The 16,032-nt window shown below is 37.0% G+C and overlaps 1 protein-coding gene across 1 annotated transcript in view; it reads right to left on the minus strand.

Moving 5' to 3' along the window:
- The window catches only part of EIF5B (eukaryotic translation initiation factor 5B), a 63,051-nt gene that overhangs the window by 10,384 nt on the left and 36,635 nt on the right, over positions 1 to 16,032 (minus strand). The window contains exons 10-14 of the mRNA XM_025355080.1: positions 13,123 to 13,415; positions 10,642 to 10,749; positions 10,339 to 10,449; positions 7,524 to 7,591; positions 6,853 to 6,994 (exon numbers count right to left, since the gene is read on the minus strand). Of these exons, the coding sequence (XP_025210865.1) occupies positions 6,853 to 6,994; positions 7,524 to 7,591; positions 10,339 to 10,449; positions 10,642 to 10,749; positions 13,123 to 13,415 (722 nt within the window). The remainder of the gene's footprint in view (positions 1 to 6,852; positions 6,995 to 7,523; positions 7,592 to 10,338; positions 10,450 to 10,641; positions 10,750 to 13,122; positions 13,416 to 16,032) is intronic.

The following is a 16,032-nucleotide window of genomic DNA, read 5'->3' on the forward strand; positions in this document are numbered from 1 at the left end:
ATTAAACCTGTTTTGTTAATGACAGAATCTATTTTCCCTCACTTTTCAACAAGAGAGATAAATGAGCATAGAAGAAATGAAAAATACTGACTAGCCAAACAACCACCCAACCAAAAGCATAATCTGGGGACTGAGTTTAGGGTGATCAAATAAAGAAGCAGATGACTCTGAATGCTACTAAGGAGACAAATCAGTAGGAAATGACAGATGTTAAAATTAGAATATGAGGTCCTTAGAGTATTTATAAACATGTTCAACACCTTTAAAGGAAAAGCCTGAAGCTTATAAAGCTAAATAATAAAACCATGTCTAACTAGTACTTAGAAATTAATACCTTTAAATGCTTATATCAGAAAAGAATATCAATAAAACCAAAAGCTAATTCTTTGAGATAATTCAATTCCTGCACATTCTTTCAGAAAACAGAGGAGGAAATACTTCTCAACTCATCTTACGAGGCCAACATTACTCTGATATGAAAACCAGATAAAAGGCATTACAAGAAAACTACATATGCATATCACTCATGAACACAGACACAAAAACAACAATGAAACATTACAAATCAAATCTAGCAATATATCAAAAGGATAACAAATGACAACCAACCAGGGTTTATTTTAATAAAGTTGGTTTAACATTTTAAAAATTCAACAGTAATTATGTTGTTAACAGAACGAAGGAGAAAATCCACGTGAACATCTCTAAATATGCAGGAAAAGAATTTGACAATATCAACAACCATTCATGATTAAAGAAATAAAAACATAAAGCACTCTAAACAACCTAGAACAGAAGGAAACTTCCTCAAACTTAATAAAGGGCATTGACAAAAAACACAAAAAACCTACAGCTGACATCATACGTAAGAGTGAAAGACTGAGCACTTTCCCCTAATATCAGGAATAACGAAAGGATGACGTCTACTGTCATTCCTTCTATTCAATATTATTTAGAAGGTCTAGTTAGTACAATAAAGAAGAAAAAGAAGTAGAAAGCATGTAGATAAGGGGGAAAAACTGCATTTATAAGCAGATAACATAATCACATACATAGAAAAACCCACATTATTTACAAAACAAGATACTAGGCCTAATCAGTGAATTTAACAAGGTCACAAGATACAAACTGAATGTAAATGTCATAAACAGCTGGAAATCAAAAAAATGTTCACGCTATTTACAACAGCATTAAACCATGAAATACCTAGGGATAAATTCAGAAAAATATGTTCAACGTGTGGACAATAAAACTACAAAATATTGCCAAGAGAAAGTAAAGAAGGCCTGGCCAGGCATGGTGGCTGTCTTAAATCTTAATACTTTGGGAGGCTGACGCAGGCAGACTGCTTGAGCCCAGGAGTTCAGGACCAGCCTGGGTAACACAGTGAGATCTTGTCTCTATTTAAAAAAATAAATAAAAAATAATTTTTAAAAATGGTAAAGAAGGACTAAGTAAATGTACAGAGATACCAGGTTCACTGATCAGAAGATGCAATATTGCTAAAAGAACCAATTCTCTCAAAATTTATCTACAGATTGAAAAGCAATCCCAATCAAAATCCTAAAAGGCTTTTTTTGAAAACTTTATATTGAAATCCAAGGACTAAAATAGCCAAAACAATATAAAGAAAAACTAAGTTGAAGGATTTACCACTACCAGTTTTCACAACTTTACTATGAAGCTATAATGAGACAGGGTAGTAGTGGCATGAGAATGTACACAGAACACTGGAACAAAAGACAGATTCTAGGAACAGACATATATGGTCAACTAACTATTGACAAAGATTCCAAACTAATTCCACGGGGGAAAAAATAATCTTTTCAGCAAAGAGTCTTTAAATAACAAAATATTTCTATGGAAAAAAAGTAAACCCTGACCTCACACTATATAAAAAAAGATCATCAATCTCAATGTAAAAGCTTAAACTATTAAACATCTGGAAACACCCGAGAAAAATGTAATGAACTTGGGATAGGAAAAATTACTTACATAAAACACAAATCATAAAAAAAATTAATGGGGGCCAGGCATGATGGCTCATGCCTGAAATCCCAGGACTTTGGGAGGCCAAGGTGGGCGGATCACTTGATGTCAGGAGCTCAAGACCAGCCTGGCCAACATGGTGAAACCCTGTCTCTACTAAAAATACAAATTGGTTGGGTGTGGTGGCGTGCACCTGTAATTCCAGCTACTTGGGAGGCTGAGGAACAAGAATCACTTAAACCCAGGAGGCACAGGTGCAGTGAGCTGACATAATGCCACTGTACTCCAGCCTGGGCGACAGAGCAAGGCCCTGTCCCAAAAATAAATAAAATATAAAAATTAATTGCATTTCACCAAAATCAGAAATTTCTTCTCTTCAAAACACACTATTAAGAAAAGGAGGCTGGGCACAGTGTCTCATGCCTGTAATCCCAGCACTTTGGTTGGCCAAAGTGGTGGATCACTTGAGGCCAGGAGTTTGAGATCAGCCTGGCCAACATGGCAAAACTCCATCTTTACTAAAACACACATATACACACATACACACACACATACACATACAAAGAAAAAAAAAGAAAAGAAAAGAAAAGAAGCCCTAACCGCGTGCGGTGGTGCATGCCTGTAATCCCAGCTACTGGTGGTTCAGGCACAACAATCGCTTGAGTCTGGGAGGCGGACATTGTAGTGAACCAAGAGTGTGCCATACTGCACTCCAGCCTGGGCTACAGCGAGAGACAGTCACCAAAAGAAAAAACACACACACACATACATACACACAAAAAAACAAAACAAAGAAAATGAAAAACCAAGTCCCAGACCATAAGAATATATCAGCAGTACATACAAGTGAAAAAGGAGTTTTTTGTTTTTTGTTTTTTTTGGAGACGGAGTCTCACTCTGTCGCCCAGCCTGGAGTGCAGTGGCGCGATCTCTGCTCACTGCAAGCTCTGCCTCCTGGGTTGACGCCATTCTCCTGCCTCAGCCTCCCTAGAAGCTGGGACTACAGGCACCGCCACCACACCTGGCTAATTTTTTTGTATTTTCAGTAGAGATGGGGTTTCACCGTGTTCACCAGGATGGTTTCGATCTCCTGACCTCGCGATCCGCCCGCCTCGGCCTCCCAAAGTGCTGGGATTACAGGCGTGAGCCACCTCGCCCGGCCAGGAGTTATTTTTTTATTTTTATTTTTTTTGAGACGGAGTCTTGCTCTGTCATCCAGGCTGGAGTGCGGTGGTGCAATCTCGGCTCACTGCAAGCTCCGCCTCCTGGGTTCACACCATTCTCCTGCCTCAGCTTCCTGAGTAGCTGGGACTACAGGCGCCCGCCACCATGCCCGGCTAATTTTTTGTATTTTTAGTAGAGACGGGGTTTCACTGTGTTAGCCAGGATTGTCTCGATCTTCTGACCTCGTGATCCACCTGCCTCGGCCTCCCAAAGTGCTGGGATTACAGGCGTGAGCCACCGTGCCCGGCCCAAAAAAAGGAGTTATATACATAGAACCAGAAGTATAAAGAACTCTTAAAACTCAACAGTAAAACAACAATCTAATAAAGAACAAAGGATTTTGAACATACTTTTCAAAGAAACAGATATTGCCATCTCTCTCTAAGCATAAGTACGTGTAAAGCTGCATAAAGCCATTAGTCACTGTGGAAACAAACTAGACCACAATAATTTAGCCCTCAACTACACACCTACTAGAATGCTGAAGGTAGGGCGACTATTCACAAAGATATGCAGAAACAGGAATTCTCAACAGATAAATGGATGAAGTGCAGCATTATTCGGAGAGTGGACTACTATTCAGCAATAAAAAGGAAAAACCTTTTATACATATAATGACAACATGAATAAAGCGTAATAACGTAACAAAAAATGCCAAACTTAAAAAATGACATACTATATGATTTCATTTATATGAAATCATAAAACAGGCAAAACTAGTCCGTATGACACAGAAAGATCAATACTAGCCTGGGTTTAGGGAGGGCAGGAGAATGACTGCAAAGTAATGTAAGAGAACTTTCTTGGAATGACAGTGGTTGGAAATTTGTCAAATTAAAATAAACACTTAGCATGGGGTGCATTTTCTTATACACATGCTTATACTATACTATATTGTAGTCTATTAAGTGTGTGATAGCAGTATATCTTTTTTAAAAAAGCAATGTATACACCTTAATTTAAAATACTGCTAAAAATGCTAACGAACTCCTAATTCTTCAACAAGTCAAATTCTTTTTGCTGGTAGAGGGTCTTGGCTCGATGTTGATAGCTACTGACTGATCAGGATGGTGGTTGATAAAGGCTGGGGTGGCTGTAGCAATTTCTTAAAAGAGACAGCAAAGAAATCTGTCCCATCAATTAACTGATTCTTCCTTTCATGAAAGATTTATTGGCTGGGCGCAGCGGCTCACACCTGTAATCCCAGCACTTTGGCAGGCCGAGGCGGGCAGATCACCTGAAGTCTGGAGTTCAAGACCAGCCTGACCAACATGGAGAAACCCCATCTCTACTAAAAATAAAAAATTAGCCGGGCGTGGTGGCAGATGCCTGTAATCCCAGTTACTTGGGAGGCTGAGGCAGGAGAATCGCTTGAACCCGGGAGGCGGAGGTTGCAGTGAGCTGAGATTGCGCCACTGCACTCCAGCCTGGGCAACAAGAGTGAAACTCTGTCTCAAAAAAAAAAAAAAAAAAAAAATCCATCTGTAGCATGCAATGCTGCTTACAGCATTTTACCCATAATAGAGCTTTTTTCAAAACTGTAGTCAATCCTCTCAAACCCAGACACTGCTTTATCAATTAGGTTGACTATCCTAAATCCTTTTTTGTCATTTCAACACTGTTCACAATATCCTCACCAGAAGTAGACCTCCACCTCAAGAAACCACTTTCTTTGCCCACCTATAAGCAGCAGCTTCTCATCTGTTCAAGTTTTATCTTAAGATTGCAGCAATTCAGTTACATCTTCTGGTTCCACTTAATTCCAGTTCTCTTGCTATTTTTCTACCACATCCGCAGTGACTTCCTCTACTGAAATCTTGAACTCCTCAAAGTCATAAATGAGAGTTGAAATCAACTTCTTCCAAACTCCTATCAATGTTTATATTTTGTACTTTTATGGATCATGAACAGAACTCTTCATAACATCTAGAAGGATGAATCCTTTCCAAAAGGTTTTCAACCTTTACCCAAATCCATCAGAGGAATCTCAATCTATGGCAGCTATAGCCATACAAAATGTATTTCTTAAGTAACAATACTTGAAAGTTGAAGACACTCCTTGATCCATGGGCTGCAGAATGAATGCTATATTAGCAGGCACGAAAACATTAATCTCCTTGTGTGTCTCCATCAGAGCTTGGGTAATCAGGTGCACTGTTAACAAGCAGTAATACATTGAAAGCAATCTTTTTCTCTGAGGAGTTGGTCTCAACAATGGGCTTAAAATATTCAGTAAACCATGCTATAAACAGACGTGCTATCATCCAGGTTTTATATTTCCATTTATAAAGCACAGTAGAATGGATCTGGCATAATTATTAAGGGCCCTAGGATTTTCAGAATTGTCAATGAGCATTGGCTTCAGCTTAAAGTCACCAACCACATTAGACCCTAACTAGAGAGTCAGCCTGCCCTTCGAAGCTTTGAAGCCAGGCAGTGACTTCTCCTCTCTAGCTCTGAAAGTCCAAGATGGAATGTTTTGCCAATTGAAGGCTTTTTTGCCTACATTGAAAATCTGTTGTTTAGTGTAGCCACCTTCATCAATCATCTCAGCTAGAGCTTCTGGATAACTTGCTGCAGCTTCTGTATCAGCACTTGCTGCTTCACCTTGTACTTTTAGGTTACAGAAACAGCTTCTTTCCTTAAACCTCATGAACCAGCCTCTACTAGTTTCAAACTTTTCTTCCACAGCTTCCTCACCTTCCTCAGCTTTAGAACTGAAGAGAGGGCCTTGCTTTAGATTAGGCTTTGGCTTAAGGGAGTGTTGTGGCTGGACTGATATTATACATGCGACGACTCCTTTCACTTGAACACTTACAGGTCATTGTAATGTTATTAATTGGCCTAATTTCAATACTGTCTCAGGAAATGGGCCCAAGGAGAGAGAAAGAGACAAGGGAACAGCTGGTTGCTGGAGCAGTCAGAACACATACAACATGTATTGACTAAGTGTGCCATCTTATAGGGGTGTGGTTTGTGGCACCCCAAATCAATTATAATAACAAAGATCATTTATCCCAGATAACTGTAACAGATGTAATAATGAAAAAGTTTGAAATATTGCAAATTAACAAATGTGACAAGAAGTGAACACATGCTGTTGGGAAAATGGCACCAATAGACTTAATACACTTGCTTGATGCAAGGCTGCTATAAACTTACAAATTTTATTTAAAAGGCTGGGCGAGGTGGCTCGCGCCTGTAATCCCAGCACTTTGGGAGGCCGAGGCAGGTGGATCACAAGGTCAGGAGTTCGAGACCAGCCTGGCCAATATGGTGAAACCCCGTCTCTACTAAAAATACAAAAATTAGCCGGGCATGGTGGCGAGCGCCTGTAGTCCCAGCTACTTGGGAGGCTGAGGCAGGAGAATTGCCTGAACCCAGGAGGCAGAGGTTGCAGTGAGCCAAGATCGTGCCACTGCACTCCAGCCTGGGTGACAGAGCAAGACTGTGTCTCAAAAAACAAACAAAAAAAAAACAACAAAAAAAAACTACACACATATACAATATCTGTGAAACACAATATAGTGAAGCACAATGAAATAAGCCATGCTTGTATGTTAATTATACCACTTTTTTAAATCACAAAAAATTAAGAAACGTGTTTTCCTAGGTTAATTTTTCAGAAGGCGCACGTACCTTATTGAGTGCAACAATGAAGGGACATTTTTTAGATTTGAGAAGGTTGATAGACTCAATTGTTTGGGGCTCCAAGCCATGCATAATATCAACAACTAAAATGGCAATGTCACAAAGAGAGCTTCCTCTATTTCTCAGATTACTGTTGAAAAGAAGGAAAAGATCTATAAATAGAAAATCTTGAAATACTTTTCTTAAAACTTTTAAACTTCTTTGTAAAACCCAAACAAAACAGAGTATATGTATTAAATTGTTCAAGTACTATTAGCCCTTAAATTGCCAAATGCTCATATAACAGTCACTTGAATCGACCTCAAGTGGAATGAGCTAGTTTTAGAACAACTAATATTTCTGATAATTTTGCTGATCAAGTTTTCTGTGTTAAACAACATGGGCAAGAGACAACAGCACAATATTCCACTTGTAACGGGTTTTACGGGAGACAGGCCTGGCATGTATTAGCACGTTTTCTGCTCCTTTCAAGCAGTAAAGACTTCCCTCTACAAAAAACAAGTATTCAAAGAAAACACTACTAAATCAATGAAGTATAAAGGAGGATTGGTAGTTATAGAGATCAAATTACTACTCAAAGGTTAATGACTCCACTGAACTTTTAGACTTAATGGTTTCAAGTAGTTTGCTTGATGAGAGAAGACTCAAATTGGTCTTACCTGAAAGATTCATGCCCAGGAGTATCAATAATTAGCATTCCTGGAATCCGTACATTCTCTCTATCAAACTAGAAACAGTGGGGAAAAGTGCAAAGCTTAAGGAAGTCAGACATGAAAGCTTCTTTACAAAACAATCCTTTTGCCATAAAACTCTGGAAGTATCACTAGTCCCTTTTCCAAATGAGTGACTTTAAAAACAGTGAGTTAACCAGCAAAGTACAATTGTCAGTATTTTCACTAAAATCCAAAGAAATTTTAACCAAAAAAAAAAAATTAAATGAGAAAATATCTCCTTTCTTAGGGTCTTAAAACTATGACTGTAGTCCAAGTTTGAGCAGATTATTAAGTAAGTGGTGATACAAATCACAGGGCAGTCATCTGAAATAATCCATAGAAATCTGACATGCAAGAGGTGGTTCTCAGCATTGGGAAAAGTTACCTGGTCCAATTTTAAAGCAATTCTGACTCCAAATATATCCCAAAAGTATGTTTTAAAGTAAATTTACCACACTGATCAAAAATGTTAAAGAGTAAATGCATACCCTATTGTATTCAAATAATGTCATAAATGCTTGACTTTCTGGACAAAAGCACATAAATGAATGGAAATAACATTACAACTGATCTCATTTGGACATTCCCTTTTAGTCTAAAAAGTAACACTGACCAACTAATTTCTCTCTCTCACACACACACACACACACACACACACATACCTTTTTTGTATTATGCTTATCTACATTTTCTTTTTGCTAATCTCCAAATGATCTTTCAAAATTTGGTATCCTGATCTACATAAAAATAATGCAATGTAAAACATTTCAGATCTGCATTCTGGTGGTCGTAAATCAATGTTCACTGAGCACCACAATTATTTTCACTTCAGTGTCTTATATACTAACAATAAGTAATTACAATTGTCATATAAAGGTTATCCCAAGAACTTTAATACAGGCCTAATAATAACCTTGTTCCTGATGTTCTAAAATAACAATGAGAGCTCAAGTTCTGGCAACTGATGGAATAAGGTGTTATGAACCCTCTTCTCTAGTGACTAAAACATAGAAATATTATTTAAAATAGGAAGAAAATAAATTATAAATTTGAAAAGTTATAATTCAAAAAAACTGTTCTAAAATAAAAATTCAATACTATATATTATAATAGAACACCACATAACTGGAAAACTCAGAACCAACACCAAGATGTAAAATGACCATATGCCTTGTAAAAAGATGAAAATCAGCTTATGATCAAACTTAACAGCAATACTTTATGCGAGAAGAAATTGGACACAGGATACTTAAAGAATGAAAATGTCAACCAAGGATTTTATATGTGGCCAACTGACTTTCCAGTATAAAGGCCACAAAATAACTCTTCAATATTTAAAAATTCAAGGAATGTTAATTCTTCTAATCCCTTCCTTAGGAATTGACTAGAAGACAAGCTTCATAAAACCCAATTGCAAAGAAACAAAACAAAAACTGGAGAGACAAAACTCATAGACTCTTTTTACATGCAGAACCAAGACTAAATAAGGAAAAAAAGGAGACATTAGCGTGTAATAACATATGCTCTGTTTTTCAACTTATTGCTTCTCAGTTCCAAAGCTACCACTTTCACCTGCTCTGTGATAATGAAACTGAGGAATTGTTTCAAGGCCCAGTTCTCAGTCTGGGTAGTTTCTGTATTACATGAGCCTGGAATATCCTGCTATACCAGACAGCATGAATGCAACCAAAACTAGGACAACCAGAATTGTATGAGAAAGATTCAGGAGCCAACCACTGGGCAAAGATGGGACTATCTCAGCACAATAATAACTGAAATGGACTAATGCACAGTAAATATGTTTAAATCCATTAGTTCATAACAATACAAAACAAAATCAGGCTGGGCACAGTGGCTCACATCTGTAATCCCAGCACTTTGGGAGGCTGAGGTGGGAGGATCGCTTGAGCACAGGAGTTCAAGACCAGCCTGGGCAACATAGGGAGATCCTGTCTCTATGAGGGGCAAAAAAAATAGAAAAAAAGAAAAATCATATTGGTCACTTTTTATTTTAAAAGCTGGTTAAAAGAAGGTAAAGGATCAGGTATTAATTCTACCTTTCCTAAATAACCCATCACTGAATAACCAAATAGTAGATTAGGCAACATTTCTCTATAGAAGTAATCCAATAATGGCTGATGGAGTTCAAGTATCAACATTTTGCAACTCCTAACATATTAAAAGGTAGAGATTATCTTAAGAAGTTGTGGCTGGACAACTTTGATTGGAAAGCTACACCTGGAGGGCTTCTGAAGTAGCCTGCAAGGTTCTACTGCCCAACAAAGGTGACACTTAAAGGGTGGTGTGCATTATACTGATTCTTTAAGCTTTACATTTATCTTACTGTGTTACATCTAACATACATAAACTGAATACCTCCAAACAAGTAGAAAAATATGGGACAAAAAGAAAAGAAATGGATTAGATTAGAAGGGAAAAACAGTAGAGAACGAAACAAAACTTTAAATTATGGGGATAAATGTTATCAGTGTTAAAGCATGGAGGCGAATGACTAACTGGAATAGTGGCTGCCTCTGGGAAAGGGAGGGAAGGAAATGGAATGTGAGAGCTCCTATAATATGTAGTGTTTTATTCTTTAAAAAGAATGATCTAAAGCAAAATAGACAAAATAATACATATTAATTCCGAATGGTGACTATATGGAGCTGTTATACTAGTCTCCGTCCTTTTTCTATGTTTGAAATAGTTCATATCTTAATCTTTGTAAGAGATTAAAATATATGAAATACAATGTACTTACATTTTTAATCATCTTAGTCTGTTCATTAATAGCTTCAAGAGGAACATTGGTGGCCCCAATTTGTTGTGTGATACCACCTGCTTCACCGTCTTGTACATGTGTGTGACGGAGCTATGAGAAGACAGCAAGTTCAGATTGGTATTTCGACATGGAAAAGATAGCAGCAAAAATAATAAGAGATTAGCAACTTATTTATTGTAAGCAGAATTGCCTATATATCCTATTAGTCTCAAAAGTTTTTTTTTTATAAGGTACCATTCACTTACTTTCAAAATTCTATCAATACATATAATAGTTTCTTACTTTATCTAGAATTTTTGTCTTCCCTGTGTCCACATGCCCAAGTACGCAGATAATAGGGGCTCTTAGCTTTTCGGTATTTACATTTTTACTATGTTCAAGTCGCCGTTTCTAGGAAAGAAAAAAAAATCAAAAATTAAATATATCAAATCCTCACTATCCTTATTTTCTATTTTGCCTTGGCAAAAGAATGCCACAGCCTGCATCCAAGTTCTCTGTTGATTTGACTACACATAATTGCAATTTATAATGTGAACATTACAATCTAATTCCCACCACAGCACCTTTGGACAAGGAAAAACCTGTTTAGATTTCACAGTAGCACTGCTGAATATGAATAGGAATATTGTAAAGTGTCATTTCAAAATTTTTGAATACTTTTGTACATAGTTACTTTAATGGAATAGAATGACTACGAAACGAATCAATCTTCCCATAATACTGACTATATAGAGCAACCCTGAATTTGTGTGAGGATTTACATAAAAACAGGTGAGCGTGCACATTTTCAAAAATTCACTGCAACCTAAGAATTTTAAAGATTTTTAAAGGCAATGTATTACACACTTTTATCCAATATATGAATGCTATAAAACTTCTCAAGGAGGAGACTGTTTATTTAAGCTTCAGCTTAAATAAGTATAACATGTCCTGACTTTCCGAGGTTCTACCACTCCCATGAACACCAGCAAGGGCGAGAAAGCTTTTCCTCGAACCACAGTGTGCTTCTTGTCGCACTGACCTAAATGCTTCAGCTTTCTGAGGACCAAAAACACATGCCAGCAATAGTTTTTCTTTGAAATGACCTTTCAAATAAAGTTGGCATTCAAATTAAACACTTGAAGCAAAAACTATGAAGTAATGTCATTTACAAAACTATTTTTCATCTAAAAACCATTTCTGTAAGAACTCTTTACTTGCATTTCTAGTACTAGACATTAGATTTTTTGGTAGAAACTGAAACTGAAAAACTCTTTAAAATACCAAAAGTGAGATGCCAGGGATGAGTACAAAGTAGGACTTATTCACTAGCAAAGAGTAGTACCCAACAACCTCACAGTACATACAACTCAAATTCAAACATTATGACTTTATTTGACATGGCGGACAACTGCCTCTCTCTCCCACACTTAGTGAAGTATTAAAATTTTTAGAGGGCAATGAGTTACAAACTGACTCAGAAATTCTAAGTATACTGAAGCAATGACAGCACAAGAATACAAATCCCATTCCACAATGGAGATTCTGACCCAGGAATGGACTGAATTTCAGAACATCATAATATGTAGCAAAGTTTATGGATCCATGAAGTTTGTTATGGACTGAACATTTCCCCAAAATTCCTACCTTGAAGCCCTAACCCTCCATATGACTATACTGGGGGCTAGGGCCTTTATTTTTAAAAACATGAAGCTCATACACACTACCATTAACTAATCTAGGGAGTAGGATAATTTAGAAGCTCTTCTGCTTTATACTTATTTTGTTTGTAAATCAGCAAGCACAGTACAGATATTCCATCACTCTCTCGAACATGAGTATATGGCAAGGGAGCTGGTGGGAGCAGGTGCTATGGGAAAAGACAGTCGTAACTGAGGTGCCAGTTGGGGAAGAATGCTACAGGCATCTGCAGGTCAAGGCCAAGATGTTGTTCGATATCATACAAGGAAGAGAACAGTCCCTGTCCCCAACAACAAAGAATTATCTGGCCCCCAAATTTTAATAGTGCCAGGGCTGAGAAACCCTAATTCAGAATAACAAACCCTCTTAGTCCTTTAAAAATTTAGACAATTTATCCATACTTAGACTTTACAGGAGAAAAGGCAAATGTCGATATATAGGTATTAAAACAAAAAACTGAAAAATTAGTAATACACAAAAAGGAAACCTAAAATAGTTTTTAGCTTTAAAATAGTATAATACCCTCAAGCAAACTAGTTTTTAATGTATTATTTACATTAAGCTGACAGAACTAAAGAAAACTTTCTCTTGAAGCCCACTGAAATCTACGGCATTAAGTAGGAAAAATACAGAAAGCCTATCAGGCATTGGACTTTACTAAACAGAAGCCTCATCAACCCACCAGATTTAAACAACTGAAGTAATCAGATGCCTCAGGGTGACTAACCTAAATATGTGAGGCAAACTGATGCTTATAACTGCTTATAACTGATGTTTATAAGCAGAGGGCACATGCTCAGAATACCTGTGCATACTTTCAAACTATCACTCCAAGAGCACATTAAAATTTGGAGAAAACAAGAAAAAAATAAAGTAGTCACACCATTCTATCTCAGGTAAGAGAGGGGGGTCCTTGGGTAAGACCAGTATCGAAGGCCAATAATATTTCAACATTACAAAAACTGAAAAGTATTCTATTCTTGAGGATATATAAAGTGCTGTTCAAAGCCTTTAGTTATACAGTTTTAATAATCACAGAGGAGTGGGAAGAAAGAAAGTAAAGAGAAAGGGTAAAATAAATACCTCAATCCTCCGTTTTGCTTTGTCATAAGCCCTTTCTTCTTTAGACCGATCATCATCAGAGTCATATTCAGAATCTGAGCTCATTTCTTTACTCGGTTTTTTATCTAATGTCTTCCCTGAATCCTTCTCATCTGACACCTTTTCATCTTCCTCATCACCTTCACTGCCTTCACTTTCTCCCTCCTCCTCCTCCTCTTCTTCACTTTCTTCATCTTCCTCTTCCTCCTCTTCTTCCTCCTCTTCTTCCTCTTCAGGGTTTTCTTTTACTTCTATATGAACTGTGTTTCCTTCTACTAGAAAGGCAAATATATTTTTAAATAAATAAGCATTAATATGACAGATTTATATCAAGATAAGAGACTTTAAAGCAGGGGTGTCCAATCTTTTGGCTTCCCTGAGCCACATTAGAAGAATTGTCTTGGGCCACACATAAAATACACTAACACACTAACACTAATAATAGCTGATGAGCTTAAAAAAAAAAAAAAATCACACACAAAAGTCTCATGTTTTAAGAAAGTTTACGAATTAGTGCTGGGCCACATTGAAAGCCATCCTGGGCTGCATGTGGCCCACAGGCTGCAGATTGGACAAGCCTGCTTTAAAGTAGGGGAAGGAAATAACGCCTGGACCAGAACTGTTTCAGATTTTTTAAAATTTGGAATATTTGCATTCTATACTTACTTCGTATTTTTTTAAATTTGAAATATTTGTATCCGAAATCGGAAAAACCTGAAATATGAAATGCTCCAATGAGTATATCCTTTGAGCGTCACGTAGTGGTGCTCAAACTTGATTTTAGAGCATTTCAGATTTCAGATTTTTGAATTTCAGAGGCTCAACTTGTACTTAGGGAAGTAACACGGTGTTTTCATACATCATAAATGCAAGGTGTTTGTCTACATGCTAAAACGAAGTCTGTCACTTAACAGTAAAACCTTAAGGCAGTAATCCATACTGAAGTCAGCATTAGTAAGCCAGAATCCATGGGAGAACAGAAACCCAAGGAGGTGAGAACAGTCTTTAGTGCCACTTTCCCCTTATGGTCATTTGTTGATTCGGGAGGAGGCAGATGAAAGGCTAAGCTGCACTGGGAATCCAGACCTACCAGAACACTAAGAGTTCAAGAGGGTGCAGTGAGCAGACATTGGGTTACACTCTTACTGTGGGGTACAATCATGAAGAGCTGTACCCTAGGAATAAGGATGAATAAGAAATAAACAGGATCTCCCCATTATTGGCAGATCACCTTCAGATCCTCTGGATTCTAAGTCTAGAATAAGATGATTCCATATTGCTAGTTCACTCAGGTACCTTGTGGAAGTAACATATAAAGTAGCTCTGGAGAAAAGAAAACATCATTCTTGACCTCAAATTACTTCTCCAAGCAAAATATCCAGCACATATATAAAAATAACAAGGCACATAAGAAAACAATTTACATGAGAAGAACCAACATATAAAACACCAAAAGGACTTTCATAAAGTTATAAAATCAAAATTTTAAAATGACTGTGCTTCTAACATTCAGTCAGAAGCAAAAGACAAAGTTAAAATTTTAGAAGGTAAATTAAAACTATAAAAAAAGTTAAATGGAAATACTAAAACTGAAAAATATAACAAATGAAATTAAGAATTCAAAAGGTGGGCCTAACCTCAGAATAGAAAGAGCCAAGGAGAAAATCAGTGACCTAGAAGACAGTCAAGAGAAGCAATCCAGAATGAACCACAGAGACTCACTAGGTGGAAAATACAGAAAAGAAAATAGGAAACAATGATACAATAAGAGGGCCTATCAGAGACATGATTGGGATTCTGAGGGAGAAAATGGCTCCTAACATAAAACTGATAAAAACATAAAACCATATATTAATAAAGCTCTACAAACAGAATGTATTTTTAAAAAACCTATTCTGGCTACATCATGATAAAACTGCTAAAAACCAAAATCACATGAAAAATTGAGGCTGATACCTGACTTCTCAACAGGAACAATGAAAGCCAGGGCAAGGGAATAACAACTTAAAAGTGTTAAACTTCAACCAATAATTCCTCACTCAGTAAATATATAAAACTAAAGAATGAAGATGTAATAAAGATGTTTTTACAAAGCAAAACAGAATGTCTAACTGATTCATTAAAAAAAAAAAAAAACCTCTAAAGTGTTCTTCAGATGGGAAGAAATTATCTCAAACGGAAGGTCAAAGATGCAGGAAATGAAGCACAACAAAATGTTAACAATGTGGGTAAACTTGTAAGTACTGACTATATAAAATATAAGCTAAGATGAGGTTTTAAATAGGTAACGAAAAGAAATGAGAACAATTATATCTTTTTTGGGTTTTTTTGAGATACAGTCTCACTCTGTTGCCCAGGCTGGAATGCAGTGGCGCAATCTCAACTGGCTGCAACCTACGCTTTCCGGGTTCAAGCGATTCTTGTGCCTCAGTCACGTGAGTAGCTAGGATTACAGGCGCATGCCACCATGCCCAGCTAATTTTTGTATTTTTAGTAGAGGTGGCGTTTCGCCATGTTGGCCAGACTAGTCTCAAACTCCTCATCTCAAGTGCTCTGCCTACCTCAGCCTCCCAAAGTGCTGGGATTGCAGGTGTGAGTCGTCACGCCCAGCCGAGAGCAATGATATCTAAACAGAGTATTGGGTAAATGTCATTCAAGTACTCTAAAGCCCCAGCATTGTTAGAGGATAACATTACACATTGTTAGTTCAAAGGTATATGCTAAAAATTTTCTTAATCACTAAAAAGTTTTTTAGAAAAGTATACAACTGCTAAGCTCATGGAAGGAGAAAAAAATAAAATTTTTAAAACCTAGTAACCCAAAAGATGATTAGAGAGAAAAAGAACCACGTAGAACAAAAAAGGACTTGGTAAGATGAAATGTTTAAAATCA

Source organism: Theropithecus gelada, chromosome 13, assembly GCF_003255815.1.
Source record: "Theropithecus gelada isolate Dixy chromosome 13, Tgel_1.0, whole genome shotgun sequence".
Taxonomy (NCBI): domain Eukaryota; kingdom Metazoa; phylum Chordata; class Mammalia; order Primates; family Cercopithecidae; genus Theropithecus; species Theropithecus gelada.